This window comes from Bombus terrestris, chromosome 5, assembly GCF_910591885.1.
Source record: "Bombus terrestris chromosome 5, iyBomTerr1.2, whole genome shotgun sequence".
NCBI lineage: Eukaryota > Metazoa > Arthropoda > Insecta > Hymenoptera > Apidae > Bombus > Bombus terrestris.
In genome coordinates, this window is record NC_063273.1 from 11391849 (window position 1) to 11416822 (window position 24974).

Consider the following 24974-nt stretch of genomic DNA (forward strand, 5'->3'; position numbering starts at 1 on the left):
ATTTTATTTTATTTTAATTATTGCATTTTATTGCCTTTATTATTAAATCTTTATTATATTCCATTTCAATTCTTGCATATATTTTTATCGTAATTAAATATTTACAAGTGTACAATTTTTTATAATCGTATTTTTTTAGCTATAATTAGTTGAGTTGTAACAATCGTATCACTAACGCATTCGCATCTATTAATACTCAAGAAGTTGTAAAGTGAAACATTGGAAGTTTATGAGATTAAACCAGATGCGGCTATTGTGCTTTTAGAAGGATAATTGTAAACTAATTCTGGTATCTACTTTTATTATAATTATATATTTTTATAACTACGCAACGCACATTGTTTTAACTACAGTCCGACTAATTAGTACAGATAGATTCGGTATAGATAAAAAAGCATATAGGCAATTGGGAATTTTCTTTTCCACAGATTGAGAATGTTCTTTGGTCAGTGAATGTATGGCAAACGAGGGACGTTTTCAATTCGCAACGACGTCTCCCCTTTTTTCATGCGACACCCAGCTTTGGGGTAGAGTAGGCTTTCAATTGGGGTAAATACGAGGTGTAAGCTGTCGCGTAGGATCGATTTCTTTTAATTGATTGGTCGAACGGATAGGGGAGCAGGGCAGGTGGGTTGATGGTTGGATGATAGGTGGTGGATAGAGGTTATTGATGATGTCGCGGAGGCGTTCACGATAGGTCCTTTACGAAACAGATGTACATCGATCAATCTAATGTTGTGTATACAACTATTTTCTTTTACAGTTTATACATTTCGTTATAATTTATATCTCATATAATTTGACACGTTGAAAAAAATCCTATTTTGACAAGACTGTTCTTAGTAGCTGAATATTTTCAGTAATTACATATAATTTATGTATTTATAATACAAAATAAAATTTCTATAAAATAAGACAGAAATAAATAGCGTACTCATGACGTCTCCTCTCCTATATTGAACGATCTTGTGAATTATTGAAAGCTCTTGCGAGAAATGAATAACGGGTGAGCTGTTTATTGATTAAAATGGAATGATTATACTTGACCTAACATAATTCGAGTTCCAGGCTACTACATTTTAACATAAATAGTATATTTATTATATATATCATATATCGTGTATACATATATATGTTTTGATGTTACAAAATGTTAGATATTTTCAAATATAACGCGGCATATTGATACATGTACTTATGTAATTTCATGTTACAAACTAAATTCTCGTGTTTCAGCTGTGGGTGATGATAACAAAATTTAACGAAATTTGTGAATACAAAACATGAAATTGGCAAGAAATTAAAGAGTATGAGAAAAAATTAGAAAAAAGACAAAGAACTCTGATGGAAACATAAATCAAAGGTTTTCCTTTGCCAGATACTAAAAAATTTTTTATTCGAACTGGTTTATGGCTTCATACAAGTATGGGTCACATTATATAATATAACAATACGTATACAGGTATAAACGAAATCAAATAACAATATAAAATATACTGTGGTCGTAAACTCACTTCCAAATTGCAATTAAACAAAATTCAGAAACGAAACTGTATCAAAACCTCGATGAAAAATTCTACAAATTTTAGGAACCTCTTGTCTCGCTACGTGCTTGAAGGCCTCAGTTTCATAGAGGCTTCTTTACCAAGCAAGCCAAAATCTCGATCCGGCCGAAACTTCATAAAATTCCCGGCGCCATACACAACAAACCTATCATGTTCCTCGTGCAAACAAAAAAAAAAAAAAAAAATACAACGTGTCCAGAGCGCAAAAAATTCGTTCGCCCAGACGAACCGGTCTCGCCCTCTCAATTTTCGCTCTTGAACCGAGAGGCAGCGAGTTGATCGCGTTGTTTTTTCTCGTTAAGCGGAACGAATCCCCAGAAGGGGTGAAAATACGAGGAAAACTTCGAACTGCCGGCATTTTTCGTCCGCCACGCTAACTTTCCGCGTGGTGCATCGTTCAAAAGCAACTGGTGCAATTTCTTGGTCAGAACAAAAACTAGGAACGAGCGATTCCAGTATGTAAAGAGTGTACGCACGACCACGAGGAGTGAAATTAGCGTTTTCGATTTGGTTCGCGAAAGTTTTATCGGCGGGTATTCGCAAATTTTTCCCGATCGTTGTTGGCCAGATTTCTAACTGCCTATCTGAGATGGGACGAAGTTGGCGCCAGTTGCAACGTTCCATCCTAGGATCTTTCGGATACGTACAATGTGGCGGAATGCAGGCTAATTCTCCTGGGTGATCTTTGGCACGCTGCCACGTGGCTCTTGGGATTTTTTTCATATTCTTTTTGGTTATTTTTCTGTCGTCGTTGAGAGGGCAATGATGAGCATCGCGAAGAATTTTGGATATGGAGATTGTTATGGCCGAACCGCGAATGTTTATGTATTTCTAAAGTATTGAAATATTTGTTGGTTCTGTACTATTTTTCCTTCAATCGAATTTTTGGTGTCAGAAGGCATCATCGAATCACTTTCTTTTATGTTATTTAAGTTAATCTTACATAATGCTGTTTATTTAGATTAACTGTTTTTCGTGTTGTTATGTTATGATAATTTACAAGTTCGTAGAATATCATAGCTTTGTTTGTCTTTTCGATATATTAATTGCTACCACTTTTATATTATATCATCATATTACTATATAACGTATTGTAACTCGTGTTATCAAATGTGATAGTTATTAATAAAATAGTTATTAATGGAATTTTAAGATTACAATTTCCGGAAGTTTGTGGAAACTTAAAACACAGACGACTTGACTTCTAGAATGTTGCTACATCATTAACAGTCTATAGGAAAAGCACTTGGGACGACTCTTCGCCTCTTCCTAAGAACGAGTAATCCATCAAATTACTGCACCCGACAGACATCGGAAAGGAATTCCATTTTTTAATTAACACTGTTTTGCATCGTGTCTCGATGTGTCGTCAGAGAACGTGTAAAACACGAGAAGTACGAGAAAAGGCACGTCGTGCAAGTAGTAGAGGTGGCATAATTAGAATTCTTTTGGTCCAACTCGCCAACGATCGTACATACTTTTTCAATCTCTTGGAAAATCTGATATATATGAGAGTATATACACAATTATAAAATGCACTCGTATGCATAAACTATATTTTCCAATATTTGCAGCGGAGAATTTCTTGAAATTATTGGAATTCAGTGTTAGAAGTTAAAAAAGAGAAGTTTCCAAGTATTCTTTGCTTTCCTTCTTAAATTTAATTCTTTAAACATATTGCATAAAGATTTTCTTGCTATTCCCAGAATTTAAAAATTTTATTACGAATTCTTAGCAAATTGTCTCTAAAATTTCATCCTAGAAGCTATATTAAACAGTAAGAAACGAAAAAGGAAATTTAATTTTGATTTGTTGATTACCGGTGATTTTTATAAACATTATTAATTTAAAGCGATACTAATGTTTTATAAGTCAATTAAAAATATTGCCAATTATATGTGCATTATTTGCCACTTAGATTTAAATATTCTGTGTAATAATGGAAGTAGTTATAATTTCTTATTTGACCTCCATATAAGTTAAATTATAATTATAATTGGTATGTAGAATAGAAGAATTCATTTAAATATTTATCAAAAGTCGTAACGACATACTTTACAAATATATCTCGCTTCATAGGAATAAGTAAATTTTATATTATAACTTTAATCGAACGTTAATCAATATCTTCTCGTTCACATTATATTACATCATAATTGTACTATGTAATATAGTTATATCATATTACGCCACTTTTCTCGTTATACTACATCACGATATCAAATTTCCACCTCATAGTGAAAAAGTTACATATTACATATAATATATTTACAATTAAGTAATCAGATACTCCCGTAGAAAATTACATAAATTAATAGATGATGAACGTGCCCCTATACTTTATGACTTTAACTAACTAGCATTTACATACTATGTAAAACTGTAGGTATTACCTACAAAGCACCCATATGTTCAATTTGAGGATTCCTTTCAAACCGATGAATTAAACGAAACGAGTCACGTGGGTGCCATGACACGTACACCACGGAAAGTCGAAAACGTGTTCTGGACGAGATGGTAAAACGTGGCTAGCAGAAAACTCACAGCTTCCTCTTCCCTTGATTGTAAAATCGATAACACGCGTACACGCGACGATCCAAGGTGTTTCGTCGTTTTCCTCTCCAATGATTCACGTCGGAACGATTCCAAGGCATCAGCCATATGCCGTTGATTCTGCTTTAATGATGATTCATCAGACATCCCTTAAATTCTTTCTTTGTTAATTAAATTTCTTCGCCTTGCTGTGCTCGAGAAGAAAATTTCGTCGATGTTTTCCTATCTCATACTTTTATGGTGTATTTTCTTTCCTTCTTTTTTTTTCGTCCGTCACATTTCATACAACGAATTTATATTTCGTTGAGTGCACCCGGTTGTGTTTGTCTTCTTTTTTAATTTGAGAGGCTCCGTTGCTAATGAAGGTGATTTATTGTGCTCCAGGTGCGGTGTGGGTGTAATTAAGGAATAGGTAGGTACGTGTGGCTTGCGAGCTAATTAGACTCGAGGTGAGGGAAACGAAGAGAGATATTCGGTTTAGGAAGCTGCAAGATTGATGTGCGTTTGATTTAGATACTTTGTTTAACTTTTTAATCACATTACTTTCGCCGCGATAAATTTGCTTTCTGAATTGTCCTTTCATTTGTTCGCGCTTGCCTTGCAGAAAGTCGGTCTATAAATGTTACCGAGGTGGCCTGTAAATTTCTACACTAAACATTTAGCTGATAAAATTTCTCACATAAAAATCTTCTGATATTTCTTCCCCGATAGTGATAATATCATTTTTAATAACTAGTGTTAGATACTTCTCGAAAATGAACTGAGTAAATTTGTCTCCTAAATTGTTGAAACACTGAGCATCTAATTAATTTCATGCAAAACTGTTACAATTCCATGTACAGAATTTAATTCTTTATTTATTGACAAACCATTCGTCAAAAGATAAGTTAATACGCAATTAAACAAGATTAATTAACTGAATGAGATTAAACTAACGTTCTGCGTAGCTAAAGAGAATACACGAAATAAACGAAATAGATGACCCGGATAAACGTGATGCGTTTAATTCAATTGACACATTCTGGTTGTAATTGTTCCCATTTCTGCCCTTCTGCTTTGACACGCCAATTGAACCTGCAAATCGAATAATATCAGTGCACTCCACGCAACAAAATCTGCCGCTACGTCATAAAAGTCAAATCGAGTCCTAATGCGGGCATCAATAATCGACTTGAAAATCAAATCAAACTGATCGTAGTCTGTGCGTTTGGCACGATTCTCACGATGTCCTATCCTCACCAATTTTCCTCGAATGCAGCAAAGCATTGTAATGCTAGCAAACCTACAAACGCCGCACGATCCAATTTAAGCCAATCCTACCCTCGTATCCAATATTCAAGATAAGAAACTCGATCACAACAACGATGGAGATCATCTCAAATTGAAATCAATTAACGATATCGTTTTTCCATGCTCAAGGTTGGAATAATATTCGTACGCGAGATGGTAATATTAATCAATATAATGGAAGTCCGCTAATTCCCAGCGTTAATTTTCCGTAGAAAAGGGATGGCATGTGTTTCTAATGGACCATCGATTTGCCGTATGATTATTGGCGGTGTCCGTGTCACGAACCGCCTCCAACCAACCTGTTAATAGTCAGACGCGGGTGGAACTAATTATGAAGCATTCACAGTCGCGTGTATGCGTGCATAATGCTCGCAACGCTTGTCCCGTATGTGAAATCTTCGGATTAAAATCTAGATTGGTCGTTCGTTTTCCTTCGGCACAAAATTGGAAATTTTATTTTTTATTATTTGGAATTTATATTCTATCAGTGGGAATTTATTTTCCATCGGAAGGGACGGTAAATATTGACCTAGGGATTGATATTTGTTATAAGGCAGGTAGATATATTTCAAATATATGTAATTGAAAAATGCAAAGTAATTGAAATAGAGAATTGAATTTTTGTAACGATATATCAGTATGTATTAGAAATTTATTACGAGCGTAATAATGAGTTGCTAGAACTTTATTTCTGTACCGAAAATATTGCAGGGAGATTCCAACGTTTAGAAATTTTTCAGAGATAAAGACACGATTTAATTTTTGCAAGAATATTCAGTGCCTATTGGTAATAATTTATATGTATGATGCAATGAATTTATGTTCCTTAATATATAGACGTTTTATGGCAAGTATGTAGCAACTAAAATATTGTCCATTGATAATTATCGTACGATTCTTAGACCAATTTTATATCACGTTTTTAATGTAACGGAAAATAAATTCATCGAACTTTATATAAAAGTATGCCAATATTACTCCAGTAAAATTCCAAAACCCTGTTTCACTATGTTATAAAATTTGAATCCCTCGAAAGTTCACCTTATAGAAAGTTTCGGACCAGAGTCTAAAAAGGATCCATAGTAAAGAAAACTTGTGTCTTTTAAGATCGTAACCAAGATGTCCCCGAAGGGTTACGGATAAAGTCAAAACTATGTAGGGGACCGAGTTTAATTTTCGAAAATGGCGCGACAGAGTCCTACCCCGTACTATAAACCTAATTCACGTCGTAAAACTTGAAACGTATTAGAGTCCACTTGTCTACTCCCCAATGTCAGCATTAAAAATGATTAAAACCGTCTGGTGAATAGGGCAGAATGGTGGTATAGCGCGTTTTCTCGAACGAATCGGTGAATGGAAGAACGATTTATAAATCGAAGACGATCGATAATTTGACGCGGAGGACGTTTGGCGAGCAGCCAAAAGAAACTCCATTTGTTTCTGGTCAATTTAAAATTGCTTCAGACGTCTGGAGCAGAAAAATTATAGACCTGTTCGGGAAAAAGGTCGCTTTTTAATATTACCTATATTTGAATTCATAAGGATAACGATTTTTAAAGAAACGTATTCTTTTTATGTTTACAAAACAGAAAGATTTTTTCATAAAATAATTCAACTATTTGATTAGAACACACTCAACTTCTATGTGTACATTTGTCATGGAGCTATGGGTTCTGCTTTTCAGAGAACTTCTCAATTTCTATAATTTCGCACATAATTTATCAATGAGATACAAGAATGGCATATTTAAAGAATAAAAATAATGCCAGCAGATGTACAATGCTGATATGCAGATATGCTCAAATGTAAAAAATCGTTGCAAATTTTCAATCGAAATTCTTTCGTTCACCGAAATAACGCAAGGAATCTTCCATAGAAATTCCAATTTTCATGGATGAGGCAACCGTCTTCGATCCATCGATCGGACACCATTCCTTATTTACGCTTTCGCCTCATTCCTGGTGCATACCGTACGATCCACAGATAATTCCATAGAATATTGTCATAAAGCCTTTGCATAACCTCAATCATCCTTAGAAATTGAAAAATCGAAAAATATATAGAATTTTCCTTATATGATAGATTACTGCAGATTTGTCATTTTTAAGAATATCGATTAGAATTTCTACGACGATTCCCAAGCTAAGAATTCTTATTATAGAAAAATGTTTATGTAACAGTTTTCACGAGTAGATACAACTACAATATTAGTATAAGCTATAATATCAGAAATATTGTATTAATAGATGTATGTATGTGACTAAATTAAAATTATTCGAATAAAAAAGAAAAAACGTCTTTTTTCGAGGAACGCGGTATCCGCTCCATAATGAACTCGTTAACTCGCAATTCGCCATAGCACTCACGAACTCTGACCTCGGCTCTCGAAACTCATTCTATATTCCAACCAACACTACATTTTCTCCGACTTATCATCTACTACCTAACGCGCTGTGTCTGTATCCATCCTAACTCATTATCATTCCAACCTTGCGCCTACTTTCCGACGAGATTTATTGTCGCGTTCTCCTAAAATTCTTGGATGGCTCTAAACGCTTGCACTTGCATCCTTATCTCAAACGATTTCCATTCGTGAGATTCAGAATTCTCTGTCTGCAATTGTCTGCGCTTTATTGCGTATACATCGTTCGACATCCACATAGCACTGCTGCTCGTTCCCTTTACGTCGCGGCACCTTCTCTTCACTGAAAACGAAATTCAACTCGATACAATGCCATTCTCGCCCCGTTTCTCTTTTCGTGACCCAGCATCGATCCCAGAAACAAAGGTCCACGGGGGGTTAAATCGGCAAAGGACGTCCCATTCGTGGCGCAGAAGTGCACTTTCGCGCGGGGGTGGTCGAGCGGAGCACGAACGTGTTCAAAACCATTATCCCCCAGCCAGATCACGCTAGGGGTGGCATTAATAGAGGCTCGCGGCGGCCCTTCGCCGCCTGAAAATATATCCGACGCTCCTTTTCCGCCACCTGCATTTTTCACTACACTCTCGCGACACACGTATACACATGCAGCGCGCGGCCACTTACCCTCTTGCGGACCTCGGGCGCTTCAAACAGGAAACTCGCGTTTCTCCCTCTTTGTTTCTCGCCCCTTTCGGCGTGTCGAATCAATTGCTGGGTCTACCGTGCGTGTTCTATCATCGAATTTCATGGTTCTCCTCTTGTTACCGACCGTTCCCTGGCGTTGTCTCAACGTCACCATAATTGGGGACACGCGTCGATGCATCGCCGATGACCGATAAACGTCCCTTCTTTGTTTCGTCGTTACTTACCTGTTATGTGCAGGACTCTGCATTTTTTTAGTAGAAAAAGAATGTTTCTAAAAGTGACGAAATTCTAAGGGGCGAAATTGGGAATTTTAGGATATTCTTGATGCAATTTTGTTTCATTTGCCTGAGAAGTAACTTAATTTTGATGAAATTATCTTTTTGTAGGATTTTTCTTAGGTATTTAGATATAACTATAGGTGTCTATATATTATGTTATTTTCTTAATGGAATGTAAAATGTTTCTGAGGGAATTTTATGGCATAAAACTGTAGAATTTTAGAATATGTTTAATATGCATTTTATTTCATTTATCTCAAAGATAATTTAATTTTAATTAAATTTACTTTAAATGAGTATGATTATTCTTATTTATTCATTCTGATCTATCTTTCCACATTTACGTATAAATGCATAAACGTTGGCAATCTACTAATAATTATAAAGTTACATTAACTAGCTTAACTAATAGTTACATTAACTATTTAACGTTATGACTATGCAATTGGCTGTTCGCGCTATTTTATATTTTTATGAACGTAATTAAACAAATGGAATTTAAATAGGAATTTGTTTCGTCTACTAAATATCATAGTAATCGCTCTGCTTTGAATATTGTAGATATTTCTACGTATTATATCAACTCTGTAAATTTTTGGAATCTTAAATTCTCCAAATATGCGTAAACATCTGCGGTCTATGACATATTCCCTCCTGGATAAGTATTTCCCTCTAATTTACGATTCCAAAATATACTTGAAAAACTTAGCTTACCGGAAGAGATTTGTACGAAACTTTTTCGAAGCTCGTTAAATTTCCACGGTACGCCAATTATTCAGCAATTGCACGCTTCGAGGAGTTTTGGCGTGTACAGCGGCATTGCCTGAGAAGGAAACGATAGGGTTAAAAGGAAGACGACATAATCCGGATTAGATAGGGTGGCTCGCGTAAAAACGACAGACACATTGTTTAAATTAAATCGAGTAAAACGTTGCTGGCAGAAATACGGAATCCTCGAATAAGAGAAAGAAATTGACTTTATTTACTACTATACTTTTGGGAACCAGTGCCATTTATTCCACACGGTTTTTCTCTATGCCGAGTCCTCTTCTTATTTCACCATTTCACGTCCCGGCTCCTCTATCCTCTTCTTATAATTAATTTCACCGCATTCTCCGCTTGTACATCTCTTTTACTTTCCCTTCTTACAAACGACACGGTTAATACGCTTTCCATTAATCGCGTTTCAAGAATCTTTCTCTCTCCAAGGCTTGTACACGAAAAATGATGAACAGAACGTTGAATAATACCGAATAATCGCGAACATTTTAATATCGTCATACGACACAATCGGAAACAGTCGACCTCTGTTTGATTTTAATCATGGAAATTAATTTTCATAGGTAAACTGCGAATGCTTGTATTTGTCATATATATTAATATATATCGTACCGAGAATGACTCGGCAAATACCGCTATACGCGATTTTGTTTCGAAAATAATCGAGCTTGCGATTGCAGCTTAAATTCAATTTAAATTTCGTATCTCATTTTGTCAATTAAACTTGTTTAAATGGCGAACAAATTTCTTCTTCGTTTGGAAGTAATCGTTATTTGTAACACCGATGTATAGATTGCGGATGTTTACGCGTTTATAACAAATTCAATGGTATATATAATGTGCGAAAATAATGTAATAATCGATGTTTTTAAATCAAAAACCTATTATCTGGAAGAGAATGAATTTACGTGAAAGAGTAGATTAACAATTTAGAATGACTCTTTCTTTCTGTATGAAACTTCATTTCTCAATAGATCGATGTTGAAGCTTCGTCAAGTATGTGGGCATTTCACGGTACATTGTAAACATTTTTCCAAACTCTTGAGACGAAAAAATATTTTGAAAAACGTTCATAAAAGGGTAATATAAAGGACATGATTACGCACGTATACAGAAATAAGAATACATTTCTAACAACATTTACATTTATGCTAAAAATTCTTAAGCAAAGGATGCTTTTATTTCATCGTTCATCCCTGTACTACCTAATGTAATAAATTTGAACAACACTGAAAAATGTAGACCGAAGAGATCTCGCGCGTAGGTGTATGCATGGTACACGAATTTTCAACAACAATTTATTCAGAAATAAAACTTCGTACGAAAACTAATTGTAACATTTTATGAATGAAAAAGTCCATTGTTAGTAAAATTTACAAAAAAATTTAAATTTGCTTAGATATTCATAATCCAACGAAGTATTTCCCGTTTTTTTATTATTATTATTATTATTATTATTATTATTATTAAAATGTTGCTACCGTTGGTCGTATTAAATTCAGCGTTCCTTCCTGATTCGTTTTAAAGCAAAGGCACATTAACGCATGCCCATGTAGGCATCTGGTAATCGCAGCGTACACGCTGCAATTTTCGATAAACCGGCCAATTTGACGCGCGTAGATCCGATCGAAAACGAGAAAACTCTGCCTAGACTTTTGCATAATTACACGGCACGTTAAATTGCTGTTTTCTTTTCAACGTACATATATATATAAAACTCCTGCAGCTACTTTTGATCTCATTTATACGCATCAAAGACACCGTAATTACTTTACCGTAAAAACTTTCGTCTAAAGAAAAGTAATCAAGAAATATGTTTTGGTATTTCTTTTCCAACGCACACATTCGCCATTGTTATTCAATACTAATATTTCAGTCTTCTTTCGGTACAATAACTACAAGATAATTTTTGTATCTTTTTTCATTTTTGCAATTTGTTTAGATGTTTAATGTTATTTTTCTGTTTTATAAATGAATAATAAACAGTAAAACGAATTTAATTACATCCGATTCAAATACCAAACTGAAAGAAAATATCTTTAGAAACATCCTACAAAAACGACCTTATATCTGGGTTAATTTTCATTTATAAAAGACAGTATAATCAAGAAAACCATATTTTATTACCTACGTATACACATAATCTTCAAAGCTACTGTTACCTTAATTTTGAACTTATCAAAGACAACATAATCACCTAAGAACTTTTCTCGGATTGTAGAAAAGGGAGAAATAGTGAAAAGGTAAAGAAAGAAAAGGAGGAGAAATAGAATCAGAGGTCTTAAAACAAATATCGTAACATCCCGAAGAAAATATCCACTTATAGAAGTATTATCTTTCTCGATAAAACGACCAGAGACTTCGTACGTCGGACGATTTTACGAAGATCGATTGGCGCAAGATAGACGAATTTATTGGGATCAGTCAGCTTACCAGGACGAAAACTTCCGAAAACTTTCGGTAACAGCGAATTTCACGTTTATTTCGTCGATCCTCTTTACCTCGACTAAAATTATTCTTGATTTATACAACGCACGAATGAATGAAGATATGCTTCCGGTGAGATGGGCCACGATTATTGAAATGGTCGTTGTTTTCCTGGGAAAACAGAGACAAGTAGCACAGGTCTGTTGCGTTTGACCAATGTCTTATGGCGAAGTAAGAGGGTGGCTAAATTACACGCTATACGTTCTCGACTCGAAAGCGTCCCGAAAGCGATGCAGGGCTACTTAAGCGTCGTGTAGATATTTTTCTCGGAACGAGCTTGTCGAACAATTGTTCAGGAAACTTTGAAAATTCTCGCGTGGAACGCTGTCGTGCAAAAAGATCGTTCAACTCCCCTTCTGTTTGATAAATACGACGAGATATCGAGGCTACCGAGAATTTTTGGCGCTATATAATTGCGAAAAATTCATACGTGTCTCAGTTAACAAATAAAATTGAAAGCTTACGGAGAATCAGCGATAGAAGTTGAATGTTGAAAGAGCAAATTTCTTTTTATATTTTTCGAATTAAAAATATCTCTGTCTAGATCTAATTTAACGTTCCTAAAGAATCATATTGTAGTTTTTCACTCACGAATAATTACTAATTAGTAACTCAAAACAAAATTATAAAAATAAATTCAAACAGGGAAACGGAGCAGTAGCACTAAACAATATCTTATACACAGAATGAAAGAAGTGCAAAGACCTACGTTCAAACTAGTATAAAATCGTCCAAAAACGACTAAGACGAAGCAACAATCGGTAGGAAGGAAAAAAACGAGTGGAAATATTGCAAACCAGAAGGGAATGTAGTGGAGAAGCGTAAGGGGCAAAAACGAAATGCTTGCAAAAAAAGAACTTGAAAAACAAAAAACGAAGAAACGGCGATAAAACCGGAAGGAATTGTGCAATTAAGGAAAGAAATTAACAGAGTAGCTGCGTCCGCTGGCAACGAAAATGGAAAAGTAAGGAAAGAAAGTAAAACACGCGACCTTATTAATATTCTTATCGTACGACGTCATGAGCGTAACGTAGCGACTGTCTAGTCTGCTTCGCGGAGGCCTCTTGATCCCGGTAATTTGCATAAAGGCACGTCCCAGAGCCGGCGAAACGATCAATCAAGTCGGCATGAGAGGAACAACCATTGTCATCCTTTCGACGTCGACCTTAGACGTCGACGAGGATGGCAGAGGAATGGGGATCACCGTCTAGAAGCTCGTGAATCTCCTTAGTTCGTTCTGATCGACCGCAATCTACACCGGCGCGAAGCTCTTCCACGCCTCGGTGAATCTTAAATTGACCGCACTTTCGCGTCGAGAATCATATTAGCTGGTTAGAGCTTCCGCTTTTGCCGCGTAATAGCCAGCTGTTTGCATGCAAATATGCCTCGCGGTGTATTCCGCTGTATACGCGTACGCACATAATGCACATGCACAGTTGCTAACTTTGAATAGAATTCTCTTTTTCTCTCGACCTTTTATTCCTATTTTCATCCCTCTCCTTTTCCTTCTGTTCCTTTTTTGCGCGAAGGTTGAAAATTCAAAGTGAAATTAGATATATTATGTGTATTATGAGTTGAATATTCTAACGAGATTGTGGGAGATTGTTAAAAAGCTGCCAGGAATATGGCGAGGAAAGGAATGGTACTCGAGGGTAGTTTTTAATACATTAGGATTTGAAGCGGATTTTGACGTGTTTTAACAATGCATTTAGTTTATCGAATATTTTGTATAAATAAAATATACGGCAATGTAGTTGTATTTGATCTTTCTGGAGTAATCTGCAATTTTTTTAATCGCTTTCTCTTTTCGAATTCTAAATCAAGTTTATGTATAAACTATGAACTATATAGGTAATGTCTTAGATCTTGAAACAAGGATCATATACTGTAGTACTGATTTAGTTATCTTGATAAGCGTGTCATTTTCCATCACTTATCTATGCTCTATAACCTAAATCAAGTTCAAAATCCTTTTTCCTTGGAAATATTGTAGGTACAAAAATTAAAAAATTATTTTTCATGGTATAATTTCCTATATGCCAATGGTACCTGTAGTATAGAATTTAAGAGCAGTTTCTGTTTGTAAATAATTACTAACAGCGTTAAAAGGTATACCACTAGTACGTCCATATTGTCTCTGTATAGGGCAATGTAATTGCCATTAGGCAATAGACATACTAAAACAAATAAACAATAACACTTTTTTTAACAGAAACATTATAAAGTACATTTTTGTAATGAAAATAACAAAAACATCTAGGAAACATATATATTCTTTATTTATTATACAACTTATCTAGAAACAAACAGAATTGATACTTACAATACTTGTACATTTAAATGAACAGCACATTCGGTTCTCTCTACAACTAAGAAGTAAACGCGTACAAGCTTTTGTACAAATACAATTCCTTTTCTGTCGAATTTCGACTGTATCAGTGCAAAAAATAGAAAATACTAGGATGCATCTGAATTATTGTACGCTTAAAATATTATAACGATCAAAACAAATAAAATTTCAAAAATAATTTTGTCCGAAGTTCTTCCTTGCTCCCAAAAAATCTGATGTTTGCCATTTACGGCGTTACCTACAAGAAGTCTTTAATTAAGGACTTCACTAAACACATACAAATACAAATTGCGCAAAGTAATTTCAAAACTTGCGTCTAAGAGTGTATAAAAAAGAATACCTTTACACCTTACGGAATTTTACGAAATTTTGCACGCCTGTAAATTCTGAGGAATTTAACTGATTTAGAAATGACAGACTCGAGAAATCAATTCTAAATTAACTGTAAGAAACAGTCGTAGGGATCGTAGGGATTGTAGGAGTTCCATAGAACTCTCGAAACAGATTCGACAGACCACAATATTAGAGAATCGTGTGGAAGCTCGATCGCGACGCTCTACTGTTTGGCATAGCTTGCAAATCTCCGCGTGCGATAAATCGCGCCCCATGGTCTGGAGCAAGTGAAGTGGTTAATTGAGGCTTCGGTGAGGAACTGGTTTTGGCAACGGGCCAAAGTGACTGATCGTACACGTGGAACAGAAAAGCGGAGGTTACTGATCTCGACAACTCGATAATTTCACCGATCATACCATCTTCCATTCTTTTCTTTTCTTTTTGTTTGTTACACGAACGTTTCGCCAAGATCTTATTATCTTTTAGATCGATCGTACTAAACCATTTCGTCATTTTAACTTGATCCTCGTGACTTTTAAAGAGTTTCGAATCTTTCTTCAAATTACAACACACGAACATATTACAACTCTTGTTTTTAACCATTTAAGAATGTAATAAAATGACGAAGAATTTGAAATAGGATATAAATTGACGTAAAAATTCGGAGAATTAGATCAGAGAAATAATTCAATAGAGTAATTCCGTTCCAATAACTTTCAATTCCAACAGGAATTAAGCTTTCACCATTATAATAAAATATATTTAATAGAAGACAGATTAAAAATTATTTTTATATACATACCGGTCATTCCAATTTTTAAGTACAATATTTCGATCAAACTACTAAATAATATGTACGAATCATTTAAATGAGCCTGAACGTCACTTAAATCCATTTGGAAGCGTGATCGAGTTCAGGAAATTATTTACAAAAATCTATTCGTGGAAAATTCGATGAATTACTACAACAGCGTCGTGTCGTTAAAATCGAATTTTCGGAAAGCTGTGAATAATTTCTGCCAGTGAAATTGTTGCCATCAGCGATCAACTGACCGTTTTCGTTTTAGCGACGTTTAATTTTAGTTACGATTCATGTGGAAATTGCTTTCCGAAGAATTACGCGATCTACGCCACGTCCGCGCGTTATTATACGACGCTTGATGAATTGCCGATAAAAATTCGTGAAAATACACAGCTCACGAAAGTATTTGAGCACTTCTGGACACCTGTTACGAATTTATTACGTGCGAAATACATACTGATAGTTATGTATATAAATAATTATGTATGAAACATTTTGAAATTTCATTATAGCACCGTTGTAAGTGGACTGCAGATTTTTATGCATTAATAAAAAACTCAAAGATGCAAAAATACAAAAGATATTCAAGACGAAATAATTGTTATAAGATTTAATGGTGGGAATAAATCTTTATGTAAGTTAATTACGTTGATAAAAATATGAAATAGCATAAAAATCCAAAGTCTAATTATTAGTAAATTATATAAACAAATTTGAAAATATACTATTGCATAAATTAAATGGTATTTGGTACAAGTACGAGTATACCTATGTTTCACAGAGATTACACAAGTATTTAAAGTGCATAGTTTAAGTTGAATTAAGAGCTTTTACTGTAATTTAATAATACGTGTAATTTTATTTATTATTTGAAACATGAGATATCTTGGTATGTTTGAATAATTTCTTGCTTCGATTTAAATTAAATTGTAATTTTCTAAGATGCTTAACGAACCTCTGATATTTTATTCATAGCTGCCTTCCTGCAGATTGCTCATTCCAACAACAATATTCTAGTTACATATAACTTGAAAAGCTTTAAAGTAAACGCAAACAGCCTGCAGAATTCACCGGAATAGCGTCCAACTCTGTTATAATTACACAAATTTGTTTCAGAATCACGACACTGTTACGCACTCGAATAAATTTCTGCGAATCGACAATTTTGTAAAATCTAACATTGCAACGATTCCATATTTATAACTTTCTCCGTAACCTAAATTCAATTATTCGCAAGTAAAAAATAGATTAATTTTAATAAAATGATAAATCTATATTATTCCAATTACCTTCTGCAAATATAGAGCTAAATTATAATTTCTTAAAATTTCATCTATTTCATTTTGGTTTTAGACCGTTCGTGAATAAGAGACGAATTACAAATCCCAAACCTAGCGCATACTAATTGCCTTCAACCATCATATAAGTATTGTACGACTTAATTTCCTTCAATTTCGTCATCTTAATATTCCATTGTCCTTTTGAACGTATAAACAATTTAGTATGCATGCAGGACAATTTTACAACGAGTTGTTAAATTCTTGATAATTTGAAAGAGCTAAAACTTTCGTGTAAAAGCTTTTTACCGGGCTAAGTGGTTCCACTGGGGCTTACACGAATATTGAAGCCACTTAGTCCATGATAAACAACACAACGGACAATCAAGACATGAAAATTTCATCAGTGCAGCTCTCCGGAACGAACAAGAATAGATTCATCGGAACTTTCCCGTCCAGAAATACAAATCACCAGATATACAAGCAACTAGAAGCGTGGCTTTACCCTTGTTTACATTTATTATCACCGGTGTTACAGTTTATCGTGTTCACTATTAATTTTCACAATCTATACTTTGTACGAACAAAAATAAATTTATGATTTGTTAAATTTCATCAAGGAAGTTAAATTACTGTATAAAATAGTATAACGTTACCTCCTTAACGCACAAAGTTTTTTTCTGTTTGCTAATGAAAATAATTAAATTTCATTATTATAAAGAAGCGAAAACGAAGATGAGTAGATACTATGTGCTTTATAAGATATAATATACATTTTCATGTAACATATCATAAAATACACTGTCCTATGTGATGTTTAAAAATATTTCTGTCTATTTCATCGTGTTTTTCTTTTATAAATATTTTATATTGAAATTAAAAATTGAGAATTAATATCAGAAGAAATATTGTATTATAATTTATTATTAAAATATTGATATCGAGTTTACGAAGCATAGAAAATATCAATTTTTCGTTCAATTTCCCAACGTTAAAAGAGCAACATGATGTTTTCTCAGAACGAAGACGATAAAATCATTCAACGATACCAGTAACAAACAAGCTAGCTGCGATAAATAGCAACAAATAGGTGAACGATTTAGTCGGTGGTTATAAACGATCAAACTAAGCGGTTTATGCGCCGTGAATAATGATATAATTCAAATAAAACGAGGAAATCGTATCAACAACGAATGCATTTGTTGTAATCGTATACAATCATAATCCCAAATCAGACGTACCATGTTATTTCAAGGACGAATTTAAACTCGAAGAGAGGGTTACTGAAACGTATAAAGAATTACAGTAATTTCATTTTTAAGGTAATTCTTCGATTTTTCAAAACTAAACAGAATTTTTATTTTTTTCAAGTTCTAATTTTAGTAAAATGATAGATAGAATTTTAGACGTATAAATAACGATATAATAACGACGTAAAGAATTCTAAAACTGCTCTCCAGTAAAAAGTGGAAAATGTAACTTAATTTCCAACCTCTTCGTATGGAACCGTATAATAATACGTTAATTTATTTCAATAGAAATACACAGAGGAAAAGAGAAAAAAATAATTAGCCGAGTTATCCTACCTTTTAATAACGTAGAAGAGAAATATAATTTTTGGAAATCTAAATGCAGATGGAGTTTTATTTCCGTGATCAAATTAATTTAATATTTCCACTCTCTATATATTTCTCTTTCGAATCTATCGTTTCAATCCCATTGAAAGAAGGAAAGCACTTGAGATTTTTATTGATAGAACGATTGAAAAGAGGCGCGCTATTAATGAAATCACTACAATAGTAAGTTGTATTGTAAGTCGGCTTGATTCGATCTTTAATTTATATCCCAGTCGCAACGAACTAATTAGAATGAACAACTGTTAAATCCAGGATGGTTGCGGCAGCAGCCAATTAAACCGGGAAATCGAGTTAACCTCGTATTCTTATTTCTCTGTACGGATATTGACTTACCTGAGATAAAACCGCAAGATTAAATTGACTTAACTCGCTCTCGTTCTCGAGGACTCGTGTATCAAACTACGTGTACATTTACATCGTTGCTGCTCTACAGACGACGTAATATGTTCTCTCTGGCTCCATTCATTGAAATTTAACGCGTTATACGAAGTTCTAACATTATTAGCGAAATTTTACATGCGACAAATGTAAGTTATTAGCATCATAAATAGTCTTACAGAATGTTAACAAGTTTGGTAATACAGCATATGACCAACTTTGATGATAAAACAAACGAACAAGTTTGTCACTGGCGCCAATTTTCCCCTAAAATATACCAATACACTAATAAAATATGAATATATACTAACAATCTTAACAAACAATCTATGCTATTAATAATCATTAGACTAGGAACGCTTATGTACCAGTTCATACTTGTACCAATATAACTAGAGAAATTGAATAATAGATACTCTACTTTGATATTTTATTTATTATTATATTTCATTTTATTATATTATATATCTTATTATATTTATTTATTATTATATTTTATTTTTATACATTATACATTATATACGTTCTGTACATTTGTGTATCCTCGAATTGCTCCAAAAATGCATGAACATCTGCAGTTTAATAACCATAAAATAGATAAGACTATCATTAAAAAATCTATAAAGAATACTATTAAACATCATCCAAATTTTGCACTTGTTTTAAACCCTGTTCACCCGAAAGCACGAAGTGTAGCAATAAAAGCCTCTCGAAGCACCAACAAATGGGAGCTGAATAAAACAAAATAAAAGTAGTCGAATGAAGATCCGATAGAAAGACGGAGAATTCCAGTCAGCAACTTGAAAACTCCGCCCCTATTCGCGACTTGCGATACAGTTTGTCGAATAACGGTTTGTTATGCCAGCCGACCGGAAGATCAAGAGGTGTTATTCCATTTTCCGGTCTTACGGGCGCAAGTTTTTCTATTCCTGGTGTCTGCTTGATTTATAGCCACCCTATACTTTCTTGTATACAATAAGTATGGGCACGGGCCCAGCTTCTTCCATGTACAATACTGTGCAACCTGATAGTCGGATCCAGATTGGCCAGGGTGAAGGACGTTCCTTAAGCCTCGCACGTCTCTGGAATTCCCGATTCCCAGCTTTCTGTCTATCCCGTTCCTGCCAGCCTCGACTCCAACCATATTTCTTCGTTCCCCCGAATAACTAGAAGGGAAAAGGAACGAAGGCGGAGAAGCATTGGTCTGGCAATCCAAGGTTTATCGATATATGGTGCAATTAATTTGAACGAGATAAGTGGATAACGAAATATGGGGCTGCGGCGCGAAACAACCCTTCAACTGTGTTTGCAATGTATCGAGGTCTATTTTATTCAAACGTTGTATCCTCGTTCGATATAAACCCTGATCCGGGATAGGATCCCTGGTTTTATTATGAAATATCGCTCTCGTTTCGTATGTTTTCGACAGATCGATCTTTTTACGATATTCTGTCCACGCCGGGTGGGTTTTACGGGTCTGTGATGTGCTGAATTGATAATTTTTTTTTTTTTACTGATCTATAACTTGTAATATTTGGAAAATTCTGAAAATTGTTGTTTGTAAGAAAGATATATAACATTAGAAATGCAGCAGGTTAGAAAGGTAATGATCCTCTCCTGTAGCTTCTATCTTATATTATTGTTTGTATATTAGATGTATTGCATATAATATTTTTCTAGCTTGCGCAGAGAGTATATCACTACCAGTATTTATAAAGTTACGATATTAGCATCTGAAGTTATGTAAAAAGATCATGTCTAAATAATTTCTGACACGAAAGCTACTTCTGATTCGAATTTCATTTCTAATGCAAAAAAGAGTGAATTAATTCTTACGCTATTTGTATTTTTTAGGTTAACTTTGGTATCTTTTATTAAAGACACCAAAAGCTTTATTTAATGCAAGATTTTGATATTAGCATATAAAAATGCTATTATAGTCATTTCTAGATAGAATTTGAAATCTCCGTTTTTCTGTATAGAATATTCAATTACTTACAAGCTCAATACCGAGCGGGTTAACTCATGTTTGCAAAAATATTTGCAATTTTCGCACCATATTACAGATTTTTATTGTCATAAAAGAAATATATACATTCAGAATGCAACACAGAACATAGATGAGCAGTCATTACAGTGTTAGTAATATACATACAGTATAGAAAGTATTCGTACAGTAATTAATTTCAGTAAAAATATTATAGAACAACCTTTAATTAACGAAATTTTAACAAATAAAAAATATGTACATGTTTCTACAAGTCTGCAGAAAAGTTCATAAAAATAATATGAGATATCTATATACTTTGCGAAAATATTAACAAATATCAGAATAGCGACAAAAATATATGCGTGATAAGTATTCGTACAGTTATAGTTTAATGGGAAAAATTAATAAAGCTTACCTAATATTTAGGAGATAAAATCACATTATCATGTAAGTTTAATTATTTTAATACTTAGGAGGGTTTCTTTTTCATCTTATTATGGCTTGAAGCCGTCGTGATCTTGAATTTATAAAATTGATAGATACTTTATTTAAAATATTTTTCCATTCTCCTAACAGAATTCTCTTTAAATCATTTCTTATTGAAATATGGTGACTCAGTATTTTCAAGTGATCCAATATGTTTTCAATAATGTTTATATTTAGGGATTGTGAAGGTGTTTTTAGGTGTTTTTAGGTGTTTTCGAACATTTTAAGAATCCACGCTTTCGTATTAGTAGCATTTTGCTTCGGTTCGTTATCTTGTATCAGGATGAAATTATCTTTCAAACCCATTTTTTTTGCGCTTAGATTATTTCTTAAAATGTTTTTATACATTCTATTCTATGAAGAGGTAACACTCGTTACGAATATATTATTACATATTTATTACATTTATTACATATATTTATACATATATTATTACATTTATACATTATTTATTACATATATTATTACATATACATGTAATTATTACATATATTTATTATTTATTTATTACATATATTATTACATTTTCTACATATTTATTGATATCTTCATAAAAGAAGTAGGTATTTCTTTTTTCTTCGTTTAAAAATTATTCTGGGTACTTGTAAGAATATGTATATATTTTTTATATCTTAAAATTTCCCTACCAAATGATGCTCTACGGTAATTTTATTAAAGTTAAGTACTATAAGAATACTTCTTACACCGATTGTATAAGTACGTGAAGTTTTTCATGATAAGTTGAAGGAAATTTGGAAGTATAAAATTATGAAAAAAACACACAAATATCCAAAGTATAATACTTTCTGTAATACCTGATAAATAGAACAATTTTCTACCGAGATTCTACATTTTTTAATCATCTTCTGAAAAATATGAATTTGTATTAAAATCTGCAATCTAATGACAAGCATCCAAATACTTTCATCAGCCACTGTAACTTCGTTGCAACTAAAACATATAACGCCAACGACTTACAAGCATCATGCGAATGGTCGTTGCAAATGGCGATAGAAGCGTCGACAAGTTGGTAAGATTGTTGTACGAAGAACAGGACGGTCGTGAATAATCCAGGACGAATGATACAATTTGTCAAGCGCATTAAGCGCGTCAACGCGTGTCGCGACTGATGCGTAATAATAATAATAACGAGAGTTGGCTAACGATGGTAATTTTTGCTTTGTAGAGGCCGAGGTGAGATCACCACGGTTTACCGGCTTTGGTTGGCTGGCGTTCCCCGCTTTAAAGACTGCTTACAAGCACGTCCAATTAGAACTGGAATTCCGGCCCGAGGCTTGGGACGGTATAATGCTGCTAACCGGCGAGAGAGACGATCTTCGGGGTGACTTCATGGCCTTGATTCTGCATCACGGCTTCGTCGAGTTCAGGTAACGATATTACTTCGTTAATCGCGGGTTCACCATCGTCGAAGCGGCGTTGTAAAGTGCTGCGGTAAATGTAAATAGTTTAGGCGGAGCGTAGAGTCCGAGATCGATCAGAGTTTCAGTGTGGTTCCCAATGTAATCGGGATTGAGATGAAAAAGGGGCTGAAACAAGTTGTTTAAGTCGAATGATAATTGGAAATTTACGAACTTCCTGTCTTTTTTTATAGCGTTGCGAGTTCATAGTCTGAGTCTTTTGGTAGAATTTCAGTTTAAAAGTTTGGAAATTTTAAAGTTTCTTCGTAGTTTTTACAAGTAAAATTATTAGTTCAGGAATTTAGGACTTTAAGTTTTCATGCTCCATACAATTATCGTAAAACTACAAATTCAATTCGGGCATATATTCTTGCCCTTAAATTCTACTGAAACTGACAAACGTATCTAAATTTACGTTAACCTATATATCTTTCGATTAAGTTATATCGTATAAATTAAATTATAGAAGCATAAATTTCCACACGTATCCACAATCTAATCATTATCAGTTCACCACACAGTTCTTACAAAACTCCAATCTAAATTCGAATGTAATGTATTCCACGCAAACTGACAAACATCTAAATACGCAACAATCCAGATACCTAAAATTATTCGGTCGGCGTTAGTACCATCGATAACGTCAATAAACCGCGCTAACTTCTGCAGTCCGCTAAATAATTGATTCGATGAAGATCGCGAAAACCAATGAAAAAGAGGAAACGGAAATCGAAGTCCGTGGCCGATGAACAAGCGCATCGATGGAACTCGATCGATCGGAACAGCATAACGAGTTGCTTGTTTGCCGCAAACTGCACAACCTCGTTGATGCTATGTATCACTGTATTATGCCAACTTTCCGCAACTTCCTCCGATATAACGGAAGTTTCCCTGGGAACCTCACTGCCCCATTAACGGTAGGACATCAAAGGAATAGCGCGAAACCACGATTTCCTTCAATTTACTGCGAGACACATTTGCTCTATCGGGGCCAGGGTGTGATCGATAAAGTTCGATGAAACTTGTCGCGAAGACGCGCTCGTCTACTCTCGAAGAATTAATTTTCCATCGTTGGAACGTCGGCAGAATACTCGCGTGTTACTGTCGCGTATATACGGCTACTTGATCTACGTTTAGGCGACTCAAAGGACTTCCTTTCTTTACATTTGTCTTATTACACTGATTTGAAATTTTAGAAATATGTAAAATTAACGTATTGATTAGATATTATCAATATTAGATATTATTAATTGGATACTTGGAAATGTTGCGAAATAAATTATTAGGAACGTATTCAATAGCTGTATCGACCTTGTAATTATTGTAAAATTGAATATTACGAAATGAATTTGTAATTTTAGAAATGTTTAAAATGGATAATATATCGATCGACTATTATAAAATTATTGAATGGATATTGTAAAATATTATTGAGATACTAATACTGAGATCATAAATGAACATACAAAATTTTAATTCGAGTGGTGCTTTAGGTCAACGATCAAAGGTGCACGATCAAAGAATAATTTGTCTAAAACCTCCCTTCATAATTAATTTTCTTCATTTCAATAAAAAATGTTAGGAGTAATAATTTTGGAAGTTATTCCTTTTTAATTCAGTTTATATCCAAGTCTGCTGCGAAACTTTAGTTTCTATTTATCGTAGCGTGTACTTTGCTGCGTTTGCAGTCTGCTTTTAAAAGGATTTTTAATTATTCGTGGGTTGTTTTCGTGTGTGGATTTCGTTTTGGAAATTTTCGTTCTCGTTTATTTCGTGGCCTTGCAACAAGCACCGGAAATAGTGAAGTGGCGAGAGTAGACTTATTATTTGTAATGATCACAAGGAAGTCAAAGAGGTTCGTGAAGATCGGAGCTTTGAAGTACGAAACAAGAGAGCTAAGGATAGAAAAAGTGAGATTGGAACAGGTGCAATCGGAAAAAATGATTGGATCTTCTCAAATTACACAGAGAGATAAAATCCAAACGCAACTGTATCTCGAAAAATGTTAATTTAGTAGTGTATTTTATAATATATAATAAGATAACAAGCCAGAGAACATATAAAAAATATAAAAAAAGAAATCAGTATATTATACATATAAATATATACAGAAAATATGCCAACAATGAGCATACGCGTGCATAAAAATCTACAAAAAGCACATGAATATAAATTACAAATTACAAATTTCGCAATATGCAAGATACTATATTTTCCAACTCGAACAATTTATATCCCAGACAGCGGAACAATTTAAATTTAATGAATTAAATGATAATATAA

The 24974-nt window shown here is 33.9% G+C and overlaps 1 protein-coding gene across 4 annotated transcripts in view; it reads left to right on the forward strand.

Moving 5' to 3' along the window:
* LOC100648744 (pikachurin) overlaps nt 1-24974 on the forward strand; it is a 269154-nt gene that overhangs the window by 158207 nt on the left and 85973 nt on the right. For all 4 annotated transcript variants that reach the window (XM_003395253.4, XM_048405926.1, XM_048405925.1 and 1 more), the window contains exon 6: nt 22460-22661. In XM_003395253.4, the coding sequence (XP_003395301.2) occupies nt 22460-22661 (202 nt within the window). The remainder of the gene's footprint in view (nt 1-22459; nt 22662-24974) is intronic.